The sequence below is a fragment of the Martes martes genome (assembly GCF_963455335.1).
Source record: "Martes martes genome assembly, contig: scaffold_81, whole genome shotgun sequence".
NCBI lineage: Eukaryota > Metazoa > Chordata > Mammalia > Carnivora > Mustelidae > Martes > Martes martes.
This window is the reverse complement of record NW_027666271.1, coordinates 79,616-103,376: the sequence shown is the minus strand read 5'-3', so window position 1 is coordinate 103,376 and position 23,761 is coordinate 79,616. Positions and strand designations below refer to the sequence as shown.

Here is a 23,761-nt window from a genome sequence, read left to right as displayed (position 1 = left end):
CAAGCAATGTTTCTGCACGGCAAAAGAAACGAGCAACACTCTAGTTCCATTTACGTTGAATATATAGGGGAAGGAAAGGAAAAAATAAGATAAAAACAGAGATGGAAGCAAACCATAAGGGACTCTTAACTAGAGGAAACAAACAGGGTTGCTGGAGGGGAGGTGACGGGAAGATGGTCTAACTGTGCGGTGGGCATTAGGGAGGGCACTTGTGATGAGCACTGGGTGTTACATGCAGGTGATGAATCACTAAAGTCTACCCCTGAAACTAGTAATACAATATATGTTAACTAAGTTGAATTTATCTAAAAAACAAAGCAGAAACAAGTAACATAATGAAAAAGCAACCTACACAATGGATGAAAATATGTGCAAACCACACTATCTGAAAAAAGGTTAATATGTAAAGTATATAAGAAATTCATAAAATTCAACAGCAAAAAACCAAATACAATTAAAAACTGGGCAAGGCATCTTAATAGACAGCTCTCCTCAGAAGATATTCAAATGGCCAACAGGACCAAAAAATGGGCTCGACATCACTATTCATCAGGGAAATGCAGATCAAAACCATAATGATATATCGATCACCTCACACCTAATAAAATGGCTTACAACAAAAAGGGAAGAGATACCACTGGCAAAGATGTACAGAAAAGGGAATCCTTACACACTGTCACAGGACTGTAAACTGGTACAGCCACTATGCAAAACAGTGTGGAGGTTCCTCAAGAAACTAAAAATAGAACTATCAGAATATCCAGTAATCCTATTTCTGGGAACATTCTGACAGAAATGAATCAGTATCTCAAAGAGGTACCTGCGCCTCTATGTTTACTGCAGCATTATTTACAACAGCCAAGACATGGAAACAACCTACATGCCCATCAGGGGATCCACGGATTTAAAAATGTGGTGTATATATATATAGGAGAAGGGAGTTGAGGGAAATTGGAAGGGGAGGTGAACCATGAGAGACTATGGACTCTGAAAAACAACCTGAGGGTTTTAAACGGGCGGGGGGGGGTGTGAGGTTGGGGGAACCAGGTGGTGGGTATTAGGGAGGGCACAGATTGCATGGAGCACTGGGTGTGGTGAAAAAACAATGAATACTGTTACGCTGAAAATAAATAAAAAATTTAATTTAAAAAATGTGGTATATATTTACAATGGAATATTTTTAGCCACAAAAAAAAAGAGGGAAACCCTGCCATCTGTGACAGCATGAATGAACCTTGAGGGAATTAAGCTAAGTGAACGAAGTCATCCAAAAAGACAAATACTCTATAATCTTACACACGGAATCTTGAAAAAAACACATTTATAGACTTGTGGTTGCCAGGGGTAGGAGGCTGAGGGAAATGGATAGATATTGGCTAAAGGGTACAAACTTCCCATTACAAGATTAGTAAGATCTGAGGGTCTAATGTACAGAATGGTGATTACAGTTAATAATACTGTTACATATTTGAAAGTTACTAAAAGAGTTGCTAAAAAAGAAATGATAATTATGCGAGGTGATAGAGTTATTAACACTATTATCATTTGACAATATAAAAGAGTATTAAAGTAATACAGGTATACCTTACACCTACACAGTTATCTGTCAATTATACCTCAAAAAATCTGGACAAAATTCAACAATACTCACATGTCAAAAATAGCAATAATCTGATTAATTTTGTTTGAAAATAAAATTATTTGAGGGTGCCTGGATGGCTCAGTCAGATAAGGTCTGCCTTCAGCTCAGGTCATGATCTCCAGGTCCTGGGATCGAACCCCAAATCAGGCTCCCCGCTGAGCTTCGCCCTCTCCCTTTGCCCCTCCCTCCTGCTCATACTCTCTCTCACACAAATAATTTCTTCTTAATTTTCTTAAAGAAAATGATTTGGTAACTTTTGTATACTTTTACCTTACTATTTAATCCTAACATAAAAAGCTAGATTTACTAATACAAAATTATAATTACTTTTTCATGGACTAAATGCATGCAAGAGAATATTATTAGCATATAGCTACCTAAACTCACAAAAAGACTAAATTTCCCACAAGAGATGATTAATTTAGGAATTGAACATGAGCCCCTCAGAGCACTGAGAACAAAAACAAAGCTAGCAATTACTGTTTTAAAACTGTTAAACAGATAACTATTCTAGTTAAAATTTAACATCCAAAAAAGAAGGATCTTCCTGAAAGCAATTATTGAACAATCTCTCTCGACCTAAATTTCAAAAATAAATCTATAATTACAGAATATGAAATAGCTTTCATTTTGAACACAGTTGATAGAAGCAACTTTTAAATAGAAAAAAATCTAGTTAAAGTCGCCTCAAACTTAGGGTGGGGGGAACCCAAATAGGAATAGGAAGCCATAGTAACAAGAAGCCACCATATGCAGTTTTAAATGCGTGTAATTGATCAATGCCTACTGGCCTCACTCACCAATCAGGCAATGTCAGCTCCTCCTTTCTAAAAGAAAGCCAATATGGAACAAAATCACTCCAATACACATGCCTCGAGTGCCAACCAACCAACCAACAGTCTCACCCAAATTACCATGGTGTTTCAGATGATGACAAACCACTTAATTCTCTGAAAGCCCCCCAAACCTTAAACTCTACTCTTCCCAAAACCCTATATAAGAATAGCAGACTTCTCTGTCAGAAAAGACTGACCAGCATAGTTCTCTCTTACTAGTAGGCAATAAATTCCAGCTTCATCTTCTTAGTTTACATATTGAGGGCTCATAATCCTTTTGCAAGAATTGTTAAAATCTTATAATAATTTACAATCATATTTCATTTTCCCTAATAAAATATAAATGAAGTTTGTGATTCCTTTGATCCATTTTACTATAATTAAAGCTAACATAAATACCAGTAAAAGAATAAGTAGCAAGTAACCACAATATTGGGCCCCCAAAAAATTAAAAAAAAAATGTATACAACTGACAGGTTAAATTGTCAGAAGGGACCCATGTCAAACTTTCCTTTTGTTTAAGTGAGAATCAGTATTATGTTAAAAACAATACATGCAGGTTAAACCCCATTCACTCAATAAACATTTATTGAATAGAACTATATATGCTAGAACATTTTCTAGGCACTGAGAACATGGCAATGAACAGATAAAAATCCTATTCATGAGTGAAGTAAACACAAAAAACAATAAACTACACAGGCAAAATAGCCAGTAGTAGAGGAGAAAAACTAAAGCAGAGAAATCAAATTTTGATGTGCTATAGGATAACCAAGAAATCAGGATATTTCCCAAAATATAGGATAACCAAGAAATCGGGATAACCAAGAAAGGCCTTAATTTTTTTTAAGATTTTATTTATTTATTTGACAGAGAGAGAGATGACAAGTAGGCAGAGAGGCAGGCGGCGGGGCGGGGGTGGGGGGCGGCGGAGCAGGCCCCCCACCAAGCAGAGAGCCCGATGCAGGGCTTGATCCCAGGACCCCCGCATCATGACCTGAGCTGAAGGCAGAGACTCAACCCACTGAGCCACCCAGGCACTCCGAAAATTTTAATTAATTTAATTAAATTAATTTAATTAATTTTTAAGCAAAAATTAAATTAAAAAAAAAAAAGGAAGGAGCAAGGAGCAAGCAAGCCATAAGAGTATTATTGATGGGAAAAGCACTCCAGACAGAGTCAACAGGAAGTAGAGAGGTAAGCTCAAAGTGTTTATAGTGAGAAAAAAAAAAAAAAGTGAAACATTCAGTGTACCTCAGCAGAGTGAAAAGGACAGAAAATAGGAGTTCAAATCAAGGAGAGGTAGTAAGCAATAGGGAGAGACCTGAGATGAATAGATCACACAAGGCCTTGTAGGTGTTAGAAAGAACTTCGGCACATACTCTGAGCGAAATGGGAGGCAACTGGGGTTTGAGCAGAGGAAGACATACTCTGACTTATGTTTTAAAAGATCCACTGTGTTTAGAATTAATGGGAAAAGAAAAGGCAAAAGAACGAACAAACAAGAAGACCAATTAGTTAATTATTACACCGATACAGACAACAGATGACAGTGGCTTGGTCATGGAGGATGTGTTTGGCTTCTGATTATATTTTGAAGGAAGACCTGACAAGATTGGCTGACAGATTAGATGGGGCATGTATGAAAAAGAAAAAGACAGGAGTCAAAGATGATACCAAGTTTTTTGGCAGAGCAACTAGAATTGTCATTAACTTAATTAGGAAAGATAAGAAAGGCAGGTATAAGAAAGAATATCAGTAGTTCAATTTTGGGCATGTTAAGTTTGCAATACCCAATAACTATCCCCCAAAATATCAAATAGGTGGTTTTATATGTAAGTCTGGAATTCCACAGAGAGATGTGGGCTGGAGATACAAACTTGAGGATCATTAGAATATACAAGATAGTAAAAGTCAATGGGACGCCTGGGTGGCTCAGTTGGTTGGGCAGCTGCCTTCGGCTCGGGTCATGATCCCAGCATCCTGGGATCGAGTCCCACATCGGGCTCCTTGCTCCGTGGAGAGCCTGCTTCTCCCTCTGCCTCTGCCTGCCACTCTATCTGCCTGTGCTCGCTCGCTCTCTCTCTAAAAAATAAGTAAATTAAAAAAAAAAAAAAGATAGTAAAAGTCAAGAGAAAGAAAATCAAGGACTGATTCCTGGAAGGAGAATCAGGAGAATGAGGAGAAAGAAGCAAATCAGGCTGAGATGTACAGACTAGAAAGGCAGGGGGAAACCAGGTGAGTGAGTGATATTCTGAAAGCTACATGAAGACAGAATTTTGGAGAAGAGAGTTTTCCAATGGGTCAAATATTGCTGATAGGTTAAAAAAAAAGAGATCTAAGAAATTATGTCTAGACTTATTAAAATGAAAATCAGTGGTAACCTTTGAAAAATCAATTTTGGAGTAATGGGAGTGAAAATTACTAGTGAGAATTCAAGAGCGAATGGGAGGGAAGTAAGGATCACTGAGTGTACGTGGTTCTTTTAAGGATTTCATAGCTAAGTGGAATGATCACAGATGACTCAATTTTCTTGTTTAGTTCAATCCTTACACAATGATGATGTAGTATTTTTGTAATATTTTGAAATTTTTTAAATTGCATACATGTAGCACTAATTTTTTTTTTAATGTGCCTGACCAAGGGGACGCCTGAGTGGCTTAGCCGGTTAAGTCTTCGACTCTTGGTTTTGGTTCAGGCCATGATCTCAGGGTTGTGGGATCAAGCCCTGCACAGGGCTCTGCTCTCAGTGCCAAGCCCGCTTGTCCCTCTCCCCACCACTGCACCTCACCCCCCACTCTCTCTCTAATATAAACAAATAAAATCTTTTTAAAAAGCCAAACCAAAGCATTAAATAATTCAGGAAATTATACAAGCAAAAGACTCCTTAAAAATTTTCTAGATATATAATATTATATAAACTGATTATCATTTTTCTCATGCTTAGAAAGACCACAGAAAAACTCTAAGTTCCAACAGCAGTATTTCATGCTTGATAAAAATCATCTAACTCTAGGATAAATTCTACTATCCAAAATCATTAGTCATATTAAAATTCTGTAAGGAAAGTACAAGGGGTTTAGAATGTAGAAAATATTCCTATTTTGTAAACTGAATTCTCATAAATTCTATAATATGAAGTCACTATTGAAAATTTTGGTGAGGCGCATGTAGAAATAGATACTCTTTAAAAAGGAAGGATGATATGCTGGGGTGGGGGGAGGGAGAGGGGGGTGGGGTTATGGACATTGGGGAGGGTATGTGCTATGGTGAGTGCGGTGAAGTGTGTAAATCTGGCAATTCACAGACATGTACTCCTGGGGATAAAAATACATTATATGTTTATTTAAAAAATAATAATAAATTAAAAAATTAAAAATAAAATAAATTAATTTTTGTAAAAAAGGAAGGATAATAGCACGCGTGCATGGTACCTTAAGAAGAAGATTCAACGCATTAGCAACATCTTGGTTTATAGCACAGGGATCAAATCAAATGTTTGTATAGAACATGGGACAAGTTGCTATATGAAATCTCTTGGTAATACTCAGATCAATTTGAGGGTCCAACATTTGAGCACTCATGCATTAGGAACCAAGACCAAAACCTAGTGACTAGCAATTTTGTTGGTAATAAGAGTGCCAGTATAGCAGGTAACTTCCTTTTGCAACACAGCAGATTTTAAAAGTATTCCATTTTTCACAAAACTCGACCATTCTCCTACACCATACACAAAGATAAATTCTAAATGGATGAAAGACCTCAATGTGAGACAGGAATCCATCAAAATCCTAGAGCAGCACATAGGTAGTAACCTCTTCGACATCAGCCACAGCAACTTCTTTCAAGACATGTCTCCAAAGGCAAGGGAAACAAAAGTGAAAATGAACTTTTGGGATTTCCTCAAGATAAAAAGCTTCTGCACAGCAAAGGAAACAGTCAACAAAACAAAGAGACAACCCACGGAATGGGAGAACATATTCGCAACTGACACTACAGATAAAAGGCTGGTATCCAAGATCTATAAAGTACTTTATATCCAAGAGGCTGGTATCCAAGATCTATAAAGTACTTCCCAAACTTCACACCCAAAAAACAAATAATCAAGTCAAAAAATGTGCAGAACAACAGACACATGAAAAAGTGCTCCACATCACTCAGCATCAGGGAAATACAGATCAAAACCACAATGAGATACCACCTCACACCAGTCAGAATGGCTAAAATTAACAAGTCAGGAAATGACAAATCGTGGCGAGGATGCGAAGAGAGGGGGACCCTCCTACACTGTTGGTGGGAATGCAAGCTGGTGCAACCACTCTGGAAAGCAGCATGGAGATTCCTCAAAAAAGTGGAAAATAGAGCTACCTTATGACCCAGCAATCGCACTATGGGGTATTTACCCTAAAGATACATATGTAGTGATCCGAAGGGGCATGGGCACCTGAATGTTTATAGCAGCAATGTCCACAATAGCCAAACAATGGAAAGAACCTCGATGTCCATCAACAGATGAATGGATAAAGATGATGCGGGGTATATACACACACACACACATATATATATACATATATATACATATACATATATATGTGTGTGTGTGTGTATATATATATATATATATAATGGAATAGTATGCAGCCATCAAAAGAAATGAAATCTTGCCATTTGTGATGACATGGATAGAACTAGAGGGTATTATGCTGAGTGAAATAAGTCAATCAGAGAAAGACAACAATCATATGATCTCCCTGATATGAGGAAGTTGAGAGGCAACATGGGGGACTTGGGGGGTAGGAAAGAAATAAATGAAACAAGATGGGATCGGGAGCGAGACAAACCATAAGAGACTCTTAATCTCACAAAACAAAGTGATTGTTGCTGGGGGGAGAGGGGTAGGGAGAGGGTGGTTGGGTTATGGACATTGGGGAAGGTATATGCTATAGTGAGTACTATGAAGTGTGTAAACCTGGTGATTCACAGACCTGTACCCCTGGGGCTAATAATACATTATATGTTAATAAAAAAATAAAAAATTATATTAAAAAATGGGCAGAAGACATGAACAGACACTTCTCCAAAGAAGACATACAAATGGCTAACGGACACATGAAAAAATGTTCATCATCATCAGCCATCGGGAAATTCAAATCAAAACTACATTGAGATACCAACTTACACCAGTTAGAATGCCCAAAATTAACAGGACAGGAAACAACAAATGTTGGAGAGAATGTGAGAAAGAGGAAACCTGTTACACTGTTGGGAATGCAAGTTGGTGCAGCTGCTTTGGAAAATAGTGTGGAGGTTCCTCAAAAAGTTAAAAACAGGGCGCCTGGGTGGCTCAGTGGGTTGGTCCTCTGCCTTCGCCTCAGGTCATGATCTCAGGGTCCTGGGATCGAGTCCTGCATCGGGCTCCCTGCTCGGCAGGGAGCCTGCTTCCTCCTCTCTCTCTCTGCCTGCCTCTCTGCCTACTTGGGATCTCTCTCTGTCAAATAAATAAATAAAAATCTAAATATATATATATAATATATATATAATATATATAATGTAAATATATATATATATACATATATATATATATGTATATATATATATATATTAAAACAGAGCTACCCTAAGACCCAGCAATTGCATTACTGGGTATTTACCCCAAAGATACAGATGTAGTGAAAAGAAGGGCCATATGCATCCCAATGTTCATAGCAGCAATGTCTACAATAGCCAAACTGTGGAAGGAGCAGAGGTAACCTTCAACAGATGAATGGATAAAGAAGATACGGTCCATATATACAATGGAATATTCCTCAGCCATCAAAAAGGATGAATACCAACATCTGCATCAACGTGATGGAACTGAAGGAGATTATGCTGAGGGAAATAAGTCAAGCAGAGAAAGACAATTACGACATGGTTTCACTTATTTGTGGAACATAAGGAATAGCATGGAGGAATTAGAAGGAAGGGAAAAATGAAGGGGGGAAAATAAGAGGGGGAGATGAACCATGAGACACTATGGACTCTGGGAATCAAACTGAGGGTTTTAAAGGGGAATGGGGTGGGGGAGTTGAGTGAGCCCAATGATGGGTATTAAGTAGGGCATGTATTGCATGGAGCACTGGGTGTTATACACAAACAACGAATCACAGAACACTACATCAAAAACTAATGATGTACTGTATGGTGACTACCATAGCGTAATTAAAAAAAAAAGAAAAAGAAAAAGAAATGCTGGGGTAGAAAAATAAATAAGTAAATAAAAGTATTCTAAAATTTGCATAAAACATGACATCAAACCAAAAACTTTAAATATACTTTGTTAAACAATCAGTACCTTGTAGACCTAAACTCATTTTTTCAAACAGTCGCGTACTACATTGTTTTACAGGGGTGAAAGTTTACTTCCCTATTGACAGATACTTAGACTATCTCCAACTTTTTATATGAAAATAATGCTAAAATAAATATCCTTAACATATGTCATATTTTATATATATATATAAATGTATAATAAATGTCCTTAGAATGTGTGTGTGTGTGTGTGTGTGTGTTTACACAAGTCATGTTTTCCTATAGGATCTAGTCCTAGCAATGAAGTTCTTGGGATAAGAGGTCAGAATATATAAAATTTTTGAAACACACTGCTAAATCACCCTTCGGAAGGGCTTTACCAATTTTATTTAACAACAGTGTATAAGAATGCCCTTTTCTTCACATTTGCTAACTTTGGTTGTTAATTTTTTAATAAAATATGTATCACTATGATAGCAAAAAATGGTATCTCATTATTTAAATTTTTCTGATTAGCACCCAAGATGAAATAGCCTTACTAAAAAACATAAAATTTGTTAATCATGAATGTTAGCTCCAACTAGAATTTGTTTTATAGGAAAATAATAATTACCTACTATTTAAGCATTGCTATAGGCTTACCCATCAGATTCTTCATTTTCCATAATAGGACATAGGTTGTTATCAGTTTTTCCACTCCCTCTTTGATGCATTAGTCCAGCAGCAGCAGAAGCATATACGCTTTCTAATACTGCCATTTCATCATTTTGGTGCTTCTCCGTTTCTTCAATCTTTAATGGAAGTTTGATAAGAAGGATAATCGTTACTAGTTTATTCATTAAAATGAACTTTTTTCATTAATTATACATGTTTAAAGATTTTATTTATTTATTTATTCATCAGAGAGAGAGAGCGCACAAGCAGGAGGAGGTGCCAGCAATGGGAGAAGCAGGCTCCCTCCTGAGCAGGGAGCCCAATGCAGGACCCCATCCCAGGACCCTGGGATCATGACCCAAGCCAAAGGCAGGCTCCTAACCAACTGAGCCACCCAGGCATCCCAGAACTTTTTTCATTAATTATATCATTTGACTCTTAGTTTGTCCTAATTTTAATTGATAAAAATATTTTGTGCTTATCATTACAAGTAACTGCAATTTTTATAAATTCTGCTTCATTTCTGTGTCAATAAAAAGAGAGGAATTGGGATACGTGGATACCTTGTTGGCTAAGTATCTGCCTTGGGCTCAGGTCATGATCCCAGAGTCCTGGGACAGAGTTCAGGCCTGCTGCTTCTGCCAGGACTTCCCCCTGCTTGTGTGCACATGCTGTCTCTCTCTCTCTCTCTCTCTCTCTCTCTCTCTGACAAGTAAATAAAATCTTTAAAATAACTAGTTTGGTTTATACTTTTTGCCATTTGCATGTCAAACTCCTGGTCTTCTTTCCCTTCAAACGTAACCCCTGGGTTCCTTACTTTTTTATTTTCTATGTCACTATCAAAACTGTCATTTTTGTTAAAAATATGCTCAAAGTCTGATTTGTTATCATTTTCAGAGTCTGATTTATTTTCACTTAAGGAAAGATCAGAAGATGACTGGCAACTATGATCTGAGGATGAATGAGAAAGAACGACATTTTCAAGTCTAGACTCTTTCTGTTCAAAGATGCAAATGCATCTTTTTTCTCACAATCAAGTCTATCATTTGTCAAATTAGAAGGTATTTCCATTAAGTTTGCTCCTTCTTTAAAGTGACCATGTAGTGAATCTTCCTTAGGATAAGCAGTAATTTTTTTTTTTCCACAAATTTCACCAAACTTCTGCTTTAACTCTCTGGTGATGAGTTTTAACTTATTTTTCCACTCTAATTTGTCTTGTTTGGTCCACATGTCCTCACACTTTTGAACAGAGGGATGTTCTGAATATAAAAATCTATCATCCTCTCTATCACATTCCTTATTCATTCCTGGTTCTTGAGCCATTTTTGACAGATATAAAAGTTAAATTGCTGTGTTTCATTTTCAGATGTCCTTTCTGTTGGCATACATGTTTGTAAAATAACTTTATCCTTAAGTAATCAAGTATGGACAAAGAAAAAATTAGAAAATAATTAAAATTTAACTGTTAAATGTCTTAATCTATGTTAAGCTGCTCCCAAATCACTGGATTGTAACTAAGAAGCGAAAATAACTTGCCCTAGCCTGAGACAGAAGAAAAACACAAATCCATAAACTTAACTTTGTCAGTTTTTTTAAACTAAACAATTCATTACATGTCACATCTACCAAAAAATGAATTAGATGATTTTCAATGTTATAAACTTAAAACCATTTTATCTTACCATACCTTAAACAGTGACCCCAATAGTGCATTTGAGAATTTTTTTAAAGATTAATAACTAGAGAATAGACAAACTTATTATTAGGAGCCAAAATCAATAAACATCAATCAGAAAGAAAAATAAATTCCTAAATTTTAATTCAAATTATATACTATGATAGTGTTATACATCACTATAAATTATCTGCCTGTATCCAGCTATTGTAACGTCCACTGAGAGTGGATAAGAAAAATGCGAATAATATTTACAGATTCCCTATATGGAAATGAAATAACTGAAAACGTTCCTGTTTATTACCCAAATACAAAGGTCCCATCCTGGAAGGTTTGATTCTACAATAGGCAATTGTGTTCATTTTATGATCCTACTCTCTGAAGTCAACTACACAGAGATCACAAGACAAAATAAATCTTTAATCTTGGCATTAGTGACTGACAATACAGAACTGCACGTTTTGAACCACTGAGAACTGCACATTAAGAACCACTCCTTCTACATGAATCTAAGTCAATAGTCATAATTGTTATACTGCACTTAATTTCAACTGCTTAAACATATGGTTCAGTATTTGATGTCAACTTTTTAGCATGTAAAAACTTACAAAAATGGAAGAAGCAAACAATATTCAGGAATTTTTTTGGTCCAATTCCAAGGATGAAGTTTAACTACAAGCTACTATAAATTCTAACAATATTTTAAATATGGTAACTTGTAAAATTTTAAAAAACTAAATACTAAATTATAATCGATCAACTTCAATACATTTTGTTCAGAAGATAATTTCATTTGAGCTATGTTACATTCTTAAAGCAGGGAAAACAATATAAAATTGGAAATTTAAATTTAAATTTGTATATACCTGCAGGTGTTTATTTTCACTTTCATTAAGACTTTCTTCCTCTTTTTCTGTTGTCATTTCTAAGTCTAGTTCTGCTGAAAAATCTATATATTTTATTAAAATAGACAAATTAGACTGGTTAGATAAAAGCTATAACCTTCATAAAAATAGAAAACAACATCTTATCAATTAAGAGTTTAAATTAAACTTAATCTTTAGCTGGATATTTACTTTAAGAAATACTTTTCATTATCAAAAACTTCAACAAACCATTTGGGAAATACTAAATGTCACTAGGTTAAAGGCATACAAACATCTCAAAGAATCATTCACAAATTCACCCACCTAACACCAATGAACAAAACAATCAGAAACAAATTTTTAAAATGCAGCAGAAAGATATAAAATCACAACAGACTATTCTTTACCTTGTTACAGTACCTCTTAAACGTCACCCTAAGCTTCAACTACAACATTATTCATGGTTTCCAAAATTACTAGTATTTTTTATGCCTTTATCAGTGTACAACCTTCCTATGGGTGTATTTCCCTGATGAATGTAAACATTCCTAAAATGTTTTCCTCTACTTCTTGACAAATTTCTTCACATCTTCTAGGACACAGACTGCTACACAAAGTCATCCTTGATTAAGGCTACCCTTCCCTAGATAAATAGATCTCTTTCTTTGGGGCTACGTTAGTACCATACAGATTTTTCTAGTGCATCTTCACCACCCGAACTGTAAGTTACTTCTTTATGTGTACATATTCCTTTTGTTACTAGACTGTATGGGACAATCTCTCTCTTTCTCTTTTTTTAAGAGAGAGACGGGGGGAAGGAGAAGAGGGAGAGAGAATTTTGACCAGGCTCCACGCCCAGCACTGAACCCCACTTGGGGCTTGACCTGAGCCAAAATCAAGAGTTGGACACTCAACCGACTGAGCCCCCCAGGGGCCCTGTATGGGACAATCTCTTAAATCATCTCTGTGTAAACAGTCTTTATTCTACTCAGTAATTATTTACTGAGTTCCCAGTAAGTGCTAGGCACCCAGGTTTAAAGCAGCATGTAGATAAAAGGTGTCAGGAATGGTTTTTGTAGAGATAATGCCTGAACTGAGACAGCAACACTGAGGTCAGCCAGAGTCAAAGGGGTTAGAGGGCGCAGTAAGACAAGGGAGAGAAACACACAACAGGGTAAATATCTGTCTAAAATACAGGAATCAAAGAGGAAGACACCAAAAGCAGTTCAGATGCCAGAGAAAAGGGCAGACAGTAGAAAGGGTTAGAGAGCTTAGCAGAACTCAAAATTATGAAAGCCTTATATGTAATTTTAAGATACCTGGACACAAACATATTTTCAACAATGGTTCACAGTCATATTTGCATTCGAGACACATCACTCTAAATGCTGTGGAGAGGGATGAATCTGAGGGGCATTGTAATAAAAGATGGGAGATGAATGAGAAGGCACTGATGCAAAATAAAGATGAAGCACACCTGAACCGACAGAATGGTTCTAGAAATATTGAGGATATAAAATTATCAGGGCCAGTACAGAATAAATCTATATTAAATGAGTAAATACACAATCTTGGGTCCCTAGCAACCAATTTTGCTCGTTACTTTATAAAAGGCATCAAGTGGGAATTATTCTACATGAACTGTTTTAAGTTGAATGTATTTATTTTATAATTTTTCTGTTCCATATCTTCCTATGTTACAGAAGCCTGTGGGTGCTTTGTTTTAAAAGTCCTGCTTCTTGGATCTACCAAGCTCATGAGGAAGTAACAGGAACAAGTCACTTGTATAGGTAAGTAACTTTGAATTTATTGTCTGCATTCACTACTCTAGGAGATAATTGAAAATCTTTTGAAACTATAGTGTTAATTCTACAAGTAAAGAAAGAACATAAAACTACAGGGGTGAAAAAAATACTGTACAATTTATTAGTACCGACCTGATCATATGACTGATGAAAGGCCCTTAGTTAACTGGTACATTAAGTAGAGCACACATTAGATATGGTTAATCAGTAGACTGAGTATATCAGGAGAATGTTATTTTTAAACGGTGTAGTACTCCTTAAAACCAATATTCCACCTATTCATCAAAATTAATGAAGGGGGGCGCCTGGGTGGCTCAGTCAGTTAAGCGGCTGCTTTCAGCTCAGGTCATGACTGGATCCTGGGATGGAGTCCTCCATCGGGCTCCCAGGTCAGTGGGGAGTCTGCTTCTCCCTCTGCCCCTCCTCCCACATTTTCTCTCAATCTCTCTCAAATAAATAAAATCTTCAAATAATAATAATAATAATAATAATAATAAGGGGCATCTGGGTGGCTCAGTGAAGTAAGTGTCTGGCTGTTGATTTCATCTCAGGTCATGATCTCAGGGTCGTGAGATCCAGCCCCACATCAGAGCCCGTGCTAAGCGTGAAGCCTGCTGCTTGGGGTTCTCTCCCTCCCTCTCCTTCTGCCTTACCTCCCTCCCTCCCCACCTTCTTGCTCTCTAAAAAAATAAAATAAAAATAATAAAACAAGAACATAGACTATGCATACATAGTTGAGAAGATGATACTATATAGTAAATTCTCAATGATTCCCATTAATGCTGGGAAAGACAACTCTAAAATAAAGTCATAGAGAATATAGGAAATATTTTAATATTTGGTTTGGGAAGCTGCATTTTCTAGTTACATTGAATATAATTGGACCAATACTTGTGAATTTAAAGCTATAAAAATAAAGTTAAGAAACTTTGTTTTCAATAAGCAATCTTTAGACCTCAACCTAGTATCCTTAGCTGAGCACAAACTTCTAAATATAATACTGCCACCCACTCTCAAGTGAATGCTAAAAACAGCCTAAAAGAAATTACAATCTCCAAAATCTTTTTAAAAAAAGATTCTACGGGGGATATGGACATTGGGGAGGGTATGTGCTATGATGACTGCTGTGAAATGTGTAAACGTAGCGATTCACAGACCTGTACCTCCTAGGGATAAAAATACATTATATGTTTATTAAAATTTTAAAAAAATTCTATTTATTAAAATAAAAAATATGTATTTCAGAATTAGTGTCACACTTACTGATAATAACAATTTTAATATTTAGGGAACCAATCCTGTATTTCTATAGTTTCCAAAAGTAGTTTGATTTGGTAGATCATGTCAGTCTTTCAAGGGTTTTTGGAAACAGCTCTCGTATCAAAAAATTACCTATCTTAAAAAAAAAGAAAGCCATAGCTTCCGTATCTCACTTGAGTAATGAAGACCGACGTAACCTGTATCTTTGATGTCCAAAAGACCTGAGGAGGATGGATATGTGGTTCTAGTGCAAATACCCTCGAGCCATCTAAAGTGAATTCTCTGGAGTTTCCTTCTCAACTCCAAGACTTCTCAGCTAACGTAACTTTCCCTTTTCCCTTGTTCCCTTCGCTACGCCCCTTCAAAAAGTAATTTCTGGGAGCACCCGGACGGAACGGCGGGTTGAGCATCTGGCTCTTGATTTCGACTCAGCTCATGAGGACAGAGTCTTCAGACGGAACCCTGCATGGAGACTCCAGGCGCAGAAGTGAGCCTGTTTGAGGAACCTCTCCCTCTGCCTTTGCCCCTCCCCCTGATCATTCTCTGTCTCTCTCAATCTTGCTCCCTGAAACAAATAAAGAAAAAAAAATCCTAAAAAAAGACCTATTTGTGGATCTATAGTCTTGATTGTTTTTGTTTACACCCTTTTTATTAGGGATTATCTCCACCACTTCTTTCCTTTTTAGTTAGCACTAGTATCTTACATCTATAACCTCCCTTTCTGCATCTCCTTTCTCCCGTCTAGCTGAAAACATGCTTACAAACAAAAAGAAAATAATGTTTTCCTTGATCCTGTGGTGTCTTGAAGTATCCAGTGGCCTTTCCAGGTGTCTCTACGTGGAAGTCTCCACCCTTGCAATGGAGCACATGACCAACGCACCATTGACATTTGCATCACCTGACAGGTCAGAATGCAGGATCCCAGACCTGCCGCTCACAATGTTCATTATTTTTGAAAGATTGTATTTATCTCTTTGACAGAGAGAGATCACAAGTAGGCAGAGAGGCAGGCAGAGAGAGAGGGGGAAGCAGGCTCCCTGCGGAGCAGAGAGCCGGATGCGGGGCTCGATCCCAGGATCCTGAGGTCATGACCCGAGCCCAAGGCAGAGGCTTAACCCACTGAGCCACCCATGCGCCCCTCACAATGTGCACTTCTTTTTTTTTAAAGATTTCTTTCCTTCTTTCATTCTTTCTTTCTTTGACACAGAGATCACAAGTAGGCAGAGAGGAAGGCAGAGAGAGAGAGGGGGGGAAGCAGGCTCCCCGCAGAGCAGAGAGCCTGATGTGGGGCTCGATCCCAGGACCCTGGGATCACGACCTGAGCCGAAGGCAGAGGCTTCAACCCACTGAGCCACCCAGGCGCCCCCACAATGTGCATTTTTAACAAGGTCTCCGACGATTCAGTAACATTGGAGAAATTCTGGTCCATACTGAGTCTGCTGCCACATTCCTTCACCTTAACTTCACCTTCTAGAAGCAAGCTTCACGTTCGTCACTATCAATTCTTCAAAACTGGAAAAGTCTTAAAAGTCACAAACTTTCTAATAGACTTTTTAGCACGGCTAAACTTCCTCAATTCCCCCCAAACTGACCCTGCTCTCTTCTCCTTCCAATACTCTTACTTGGCACTCAATGATACTATTTATGAAGTACCACCATTTCACATGCCATCCAGCCACACATTCTTATAGCTGACTAGAACATAGCTTTGCATCATCAACCACGTCAGTCCTTAATGTCTACCCAACAGCGAGGAAAGCAGTAACAGGGGGGAAATTTTGGTATCCGACTCCGACAGGTTTTGGTACCGGAAGCGCCCCTGATACCCTTCCGGCATTTCAAACAGTCGGCTCTTCCTTTTTAAAGAATTGAGCTAAACCTTCCCTGTTTCAGAAGCTCTTGTTCTTAGGCTTGTAAATATCTTCTGTTCAAACATAGATATCAGCAATAACATCTACCTTATTTATGTCAGAACCTTCACTGAAGCTTGCCCCCACAATTAAATAACTAACTAACTAAATAACTAACTAAATAAAAAGACTTCAGAATAAGAAGACTGTGAGCATTTCAAATATTTTAGTGGACTTCTTTACACCGTTCAATTTGTATTGTAAAATTTACCTGATTGGGATGCTTGAATTTCCTCCATGTCTCTGGGTTGATTCGAAATGAAACCTTTCCCCTCGACAGCAGGCTGAATGGGTATTGAAACAATATGATTAAGACATAATGAACATTTCATGCAATCTGTAGTTAAAGCCTCAAAATAGAAATGTAAGTTTTACCTTCCGGTGAGAATATTTTCCTGGAGTATCTAAAAAGCAAAAGGGTCATCTAGTTAGCTCCATGTACATAGAGAAGCCCACAAACACTCATGCACTTAGTACTAAGCTGAATCCTCATGCCTGGCTCAGATGACAAATGGGTTTGGGGGTTGTTTCTGCAGACAGGAAGGTGGGTTGGCCAGAAGGGCCATTTCTAATGAGAGGAACAAATCGTGACTCTGAGTGGACATACGTGAAAGCCCATGGTAGAATGCTACACCACATCCTTAAGGCAGCACAGCAGAATCATTTATACCATTGGACTCTAAGTATGTATGACCTGCTTCAATTTGTCCTGTCCTGTAGGAGTACACAGTGCTGATGATAGGCCAACTGAATGCATAACTGAGTTTTCATCAAACAAAACCGTAGGAACTGATCAGCTTGGATATACACTTGTGGGATCACAGTTACCAAAAGTACTCATTTTTGTCCGTATCCTTGTGGGCTACCGGTATGCCGACATTTCCTGCATCCACTAGTTTAGCCACCTTAAAGTTTCTTCATTCACTTATACAAGAAGGTGTATAAAACACATCTAGGAAATAATGTACAATAGCTTTAAATATGGAAATATGACTATGTATATGGAACAAAATCTATTGAATGGCCACAGAAATCCTAGGTACTGAAAATCTTTGGTCATGTCATACTTATTGATAAAAACAGTTTTAGCATACAGGGAACCAACCCTATAATTTCTATTTTTGTTTTTTTTTAGATTTTTTATTTATTTGACAGACAGAGATCACAAGTAGGCAGAGAGGCAGGCAGAGAGAGAGAGGAGGAAGCAGGCTCCCTGCGGAGCAGAGAGCCGGATGCGGGGCTCGATCCCAGGATCCTGAGGTCATGACCCGAGACCAAGGCAGAGGCTTAACCCACTGAGCCACCCACGCGCCCCTCACAATGTGCACTTCTTTTTTTTAAAGATTTCTTTCTTTCTTTCTTTCTTTCTTTCTTTCTTTCTTTCACAGAGAGATCACAAGTAGGCAGAGAAGAAGGCAGAGAGAGAGGGGGGGGAAGCAGGCTCCCCGCTTGATCCTAGGATCAAGCCCAGTGTTGGACTCCCCAATTAGAGGGGAATCTGCTTCTCCCTCTCCTTCTGCCCCTCCCCCCTGGCTTGTGCTTGCACTCTCTCTCTCTCTCTCTCTCTCTCTCTCTCTCTCCTTCTCTCTCTCAAATAAATGAATAAAATCTTTAAAAAAAGAAAAGAAAAAATGGCCAAAACCTTTCTAAACTTAATGAAAACTCTAAACCCACAGATCCAGAAGGATCTGGCTAGGAGTGAAGAAAAGAAAGTAAACCTTTATAATTTTCTTAAACGACATATGATGTGTTATAACATTACTAGATGGAGGACTATGATGCTTACGTCATATACTTTAGGCCCTAATCACCAAAATAGCAAAACTAAAGAGTTACAGCTAGTAAGCGAAATACATACATACACATAAACACATAAATAAAACTAAATCATAAAAATTACTTGCTTAATCCAAAAGAAATCAGAAAAAGAAGAGAATGGAATGAAGATCGGAAAGGACAAATTGAAGTCAAACAACATGATGACAGATTCAAATCAACTACATCAATAATCACAGTAAATGAAAATGGTCTAAAAGTCTCAATGAAAAGGCAGACTGTCAAAATGGATAAAAAAGGAAGACCCAGCTATCTGCCACCTATAAAAAAAATGCACTTTAAATGTAAAAACTACAAATGTGTTAAGAGGCCAGAAATATGATAGACCACACTAACACTTGGCAAAAGAAGGCTGAGCCTGAGCGGTTACATTAATACCAGACAAAACAGATTTCAAAGCAAAAACATTAGCAGCAATAAATAAGTTCATTTAATAATGATAAAAGGGTCAACTAAAGGAAGCATAATAAACCTAAATGTTTATGCATCTATTAATAGGTTCAAAATACATAAAGTAAAAATTGACAGAACTTCAGAGAAACAAGCAAATTCACAATTATAGTCTGAGAGTTCAGTAGGCAGAAAATCAGCAAGGACATCGTAGACTTGAACACTACCGTTCTTCTCAAGCATCCGTGGAACACTTACCAAAAGAGACTATATTCTGGGTCATAAAATAAATTCTAATAAAAGGAGTAAGTCAAAAGAACTGAAGTCATAAGAGTGTGTTTTGTGACCACAAAGAAATCAAATTAGAAATCAAGAATAAAAATATCTCTGGAGAATACTCAAATATTTGCAAACTAATTAACGCCCATCTAAATAAACCCTGGGTCAGAGCGCCTGGGTGGCTCAGTTGGTTAAGTGTCTGCCTTCGGCTCAGGTCATGATCTCAGGGTCCTGGGATCAAGCCCCACACTGGGCTCCCTGCTTAGAGGGGAGTCTGCTCTAAGACTCGCTCGCTCTCGCTCTCTCTCTCTCACTCTCTATCTCTCTCTCTCAAATAGATAAAATCTTTAAATAACCCCTGGGTCAAAGAAGTAAGGAAAAAAGAAATTAGAAAATATTCTGAACTGAATGGGAATGAACATATAACACCTAAGAATTTCTGGAATCCTGCAGTAGCAGCACTCACATGAACATTTATAGCACTGAATGTATATACTAAAAAAGAAGAAAAGTCTCAAACTGATGACCTTTGGCTCCACCTGAAGAAATTAGTAAAATAGTAGTTAAAAAAAGTTTGATAAATTTTGGTTATGTAGAAAAATCTGACAGAATTTTTTAAAAAGCTACTAAAACTAATAAGTAAACTTACCAAGTTCAAGAATGAACCTGGATCCATACCCTGTATCATAAATAAAAAAGAACTCAAAATGGGAGTGCCTGCATGGCTCAGTCAGTTAAGTGGCTGCCTTTGGCTCAGGTCATGATCTCGGGTCCTGGGACTGAGTCCTGTGTCCAGCTCTCTGCTCAGCAGGGAGCCTGCTTCTCCCTCTCCCTCAGCCTGCCATTCCCCCTGCTCATGCTCTCCCTCTCTGTCAAATAAATAAATAAACAAATAAAATCTTAAAAAAAAAAAAAGGACACAAACTGGATCTCATGGATCACGGATCTAAATGTAAGACCTAAAACTATAAAACTTTGTTATTCAACTGCGAAACTTCTAAAAGAAAGCGTGAGAGAAAACCTCTGACCTTGTGCTAGGCAAAGATTCCTCAGATAGGAACACCAAAAGCAAAAATCCATAAAAGAACAAAGGTATAAACTGGACTTCATCAAAAAGAAAAACTGCTCTTCAAAAGATACTGCTGAGAGAATGAAAAGTCACAGACTGGGAGAAAATCTTTGCAAAAAAAAAATACAGGTGATAAAGGAACTATATCTAGAATATACAAAGAATTCTCTAAACTCAACAGGTAAGAAAACCTAATTTTTTAAAAGGTTTTATTTATTTGTTTGACAGAGATCAAAAGTAGGCAGAGAGGCAGGCAGAGAGACAGGAGGAAGCAGGTTCCCTGCTGAGCAGAGAGCCCGATATCGGGGCTCGATCCCAGGACCCTGGTATCATGACCTGAGCCGAAGGCAGAGGCTTTAACCCACTGAGCCACCCAGGTGCCCCAAGAAAACCTAATTTTTAGAATGACAAAGGATTTGGACAGTTCAAAGAAGATATACAGATGGCAAATAAGCCCACGAAGATATGCTCAACATTATAAGTTATTAGGGAAATGTATATTAGAACCATAATGATACATATACTACAGACCCATCGGAACATCTAAGACTTAAAAAACTGACAATACTAAGTGTTCATGAATATATAGGGAGAAATCAGAACTCTTACACATTGCTAGTGGGAATTGGAAATGGTGCAACTACTTTAGAAAACCATTCGGCAGTTTCATAATGAGGGAATACAAAGAGACACGAGACTTAAGGGTTATTACCTGCCTGAATTACAGTTAAGGTTTCATATGCATATACATATGTCAAAACTATCAAATTATACACTTCATAATGTGCAGTTGCCCTAACTTAAGCTGTTGAGGGGAAAAAAACCTCTATTATAAGAAAAAATATCTAAAACAGTGGCTGAGACACGGACAGAAGAATATGAAACAATCCAAGATGAAGCTGAGAACTGTGGTTTTTCACCCCAGAACGATGAGACGTAATAACTAAGCTTTAAGCAAGGGGGTCACGTGATGAAATATAAATTTTTAAAAATATATGGTAACTATGGTTGCAGTGTAGACCAAGATTCTGGGAAGTGGAATGCCAGGGAAAACAGTGCTGGGTCGTTTCAGTTTTCTAGGACAAATGTAGTGGTAACCTGACCTGACCTTGGGTGAAGGCACACAAGAGGAGAGTTAACACACATCAGGTGTGCCATTGCCATGACGAAAAACATAGTGGAAATTACAGCTCTTTGGCTAAGAGTATTCAACATTTCTCTATTTTCATATAAAACGTATTTCTGAGATGAGTAGCTCTATAACACATCAGTGTTGTATGGTACAGCACTAGACAAGAAGTGCACATATTACTATAGTAATGTACATACAAAGGCTTCATATTTACACAAGGGTCTTACCTTTACAATCCATGCGATGTTGTTCAATTAGCGACATGCAAGTCATATGATTAGAGCAAGGCATGTGGAAACCCTCCGAAATTGTTTCAGATGACAGAGTTAAGTCATCAAAGTCATCCATAGAATCAATTTGCTTTTTGACCTACAAATAAATAATACTACTTCAAAATGTCCCCTAAATGTTGATAAAATATACTAAGTGTAGAGAGATGATAAATACCCGTATCTTTTTACAAGAGTAAAAAAAAGGTACTTTCAAAAGGACTGATTTTTATCAAAATGACCTTTATCAATAACTAGTGTTTCTGAACAACTTTTTCAACGTATATGTCTGTACAACAAAGGCAGATTTTCTCTTTTTTCACTATGCCTTTCCTAAAGTAATTTTTTATCGTGGAATAATATTTCTGATAAACACTATTTATCAAAATAACGTAATAAAATAAAAATTTAAAAATAAATGAAAAAAATTATATGTATATATTTACCTTTTCCTTGTCACTAGATGTTTCCTTTGCAGATCTAAAAAAAAATCAATTCTTTTCAGGCAAATATTAAATACTTAACATACAAAGAATATCTAAATCATATCTAAACTATATTATTAATAATGTTAACAAAGCATTAAATTTAGATCACACTGACAAAAAGCAAAGGAAAATCATAACGTTACTTGCATTATTTGACATGAAGAAACATACCACATTTTTTGTCATCATTTTCAATAAAAACAAGCTTTTACTGGTTCTAAAAACTATTTGGAAAGTGCAAGTTAAGTTCTTATATGAAAGAAACCCTTTTTTGATAATCATGATATTAGTGTTTTGAGGATCTACTGTGTAAATACTATGCATTATTATGAAAACTTCACATGTTTTAAAGGTATTTTAAGCCTCACAACAATCTTATAAACGTAGGTAATTATATTGGGTATTTTACACAGGAAGAAAATGAGGCACAGAAAAAAGTAACTTCCCAAAGCTGGTACAGGTGGTCAGGAGTAGACCCAGAATTCAAATCCAGGAAATGTGCCTTCAAAACACGTGTTTTACAGTATATGGTGAAAGTAATATTTAAGTGTTTTTAAGTAATCTGATAGCAAATGAATCTATGCGTATTCCATTTTTAGCTATAATTGTAAATAATAATTCATGAATCTTAACCATTTTTTAAATAAAAAACTTCATATGTAGGCAATATTGAAAATCTACTTTCAAACAACTCAAGATTTGCTTCTTCTAAATAAGTTGATCAATGGGCATTCATTTATTCATTCAACTGTTTATTCACAAACAGACACTTATTGAGTATACTATGTAGGTGTCAATGACACTGTTGGTACAGGAATCTTCAGCTTTGTAATTTAGAACTTTATAAACCAAAAGTAATAATCTATGATAGATTGATAGTTTTTTTTTCAATTATAAATAAAATCTTTCCCCTTCCCCCAGAATCTAAACAAATATTAAGTAAATATAACCAGATAATTCAAAGTACCTAATAAAACCATAGCTATTCATGATACTGTCAAAGGCACTGAATATCTGAAATTATCAAGGAATGGGGACGCCTGGGTGGCCCAGTGGGTTAAAGCCTCTGCCTTCAGCTCAGGTCATGACCCCAGGGTCCAGGATCAAGCCCCACAACGGGCTCTCTGCTCAGCAGGGAGCCTGCTTCCCTTCGTCTCTCTCTCTGCCTGCCTCTCTGCCTACTTGTGATCTCTGTTTGTCAAATAAATAAATAAAATCTAAAAAAATTATCAAGGAATGATTAGTTCTATTCAGAATGGCCTAAGGTTTGAATATTTACTATTATATGTATAGTTTTAAGTGAATGAATGATAGTATCTGCATATTCAATTATATGAGAATACTCCACGGTGGAACCAA

At 37.0% G+C, this 23,761-nt stretch overlaps 1 protein-coding gene across 1 annotated transcript in view; it reads right to left on the bottom strand.

Annotated features, from left to right (window-relative positions):
• LOC308338100 (ankyrin repeat domain-containing protein 26-like) overlaps nucleotides 1-23,761 on the bottom strand; it is a 317,834-nt gene that overhangs the window by 236,306 nt on the left and 57,767 nt on the right. The window contains exons 15-20 of the mRNA XM_080831659.1: nucleotides 22,361-22,394; nucleotides 21,873-22,014; nucleotides 17,315-17,343; nucleotides 17,151-17,223; nucleotides 11,965-12,047; nucleotides 9,412-9,560 (exon numbers count right to left, since the gene is read on the bottom strand). Of these exons, the coding sequence (XP_080687785.1) occupies nucleotides 9,412-9,560; nucleotides 11,965-12,047; nucleotides 17,151-17,223; nucleotides 17,315-17,343; nucleotides 21,873-22,014; nucleotides 22,361-22,394 (510 nt within the window). The remainder of the gene's footprint in view (nucleotides 1-9,411; nucleotides 9,561-11,964; nucleotides 12,048-17,150; nucleotides 17,224-17,314; nucleotides 17,344-21,872; nucleotides 22,015-22,360; nucleotides 22,395-23,761) is intronic.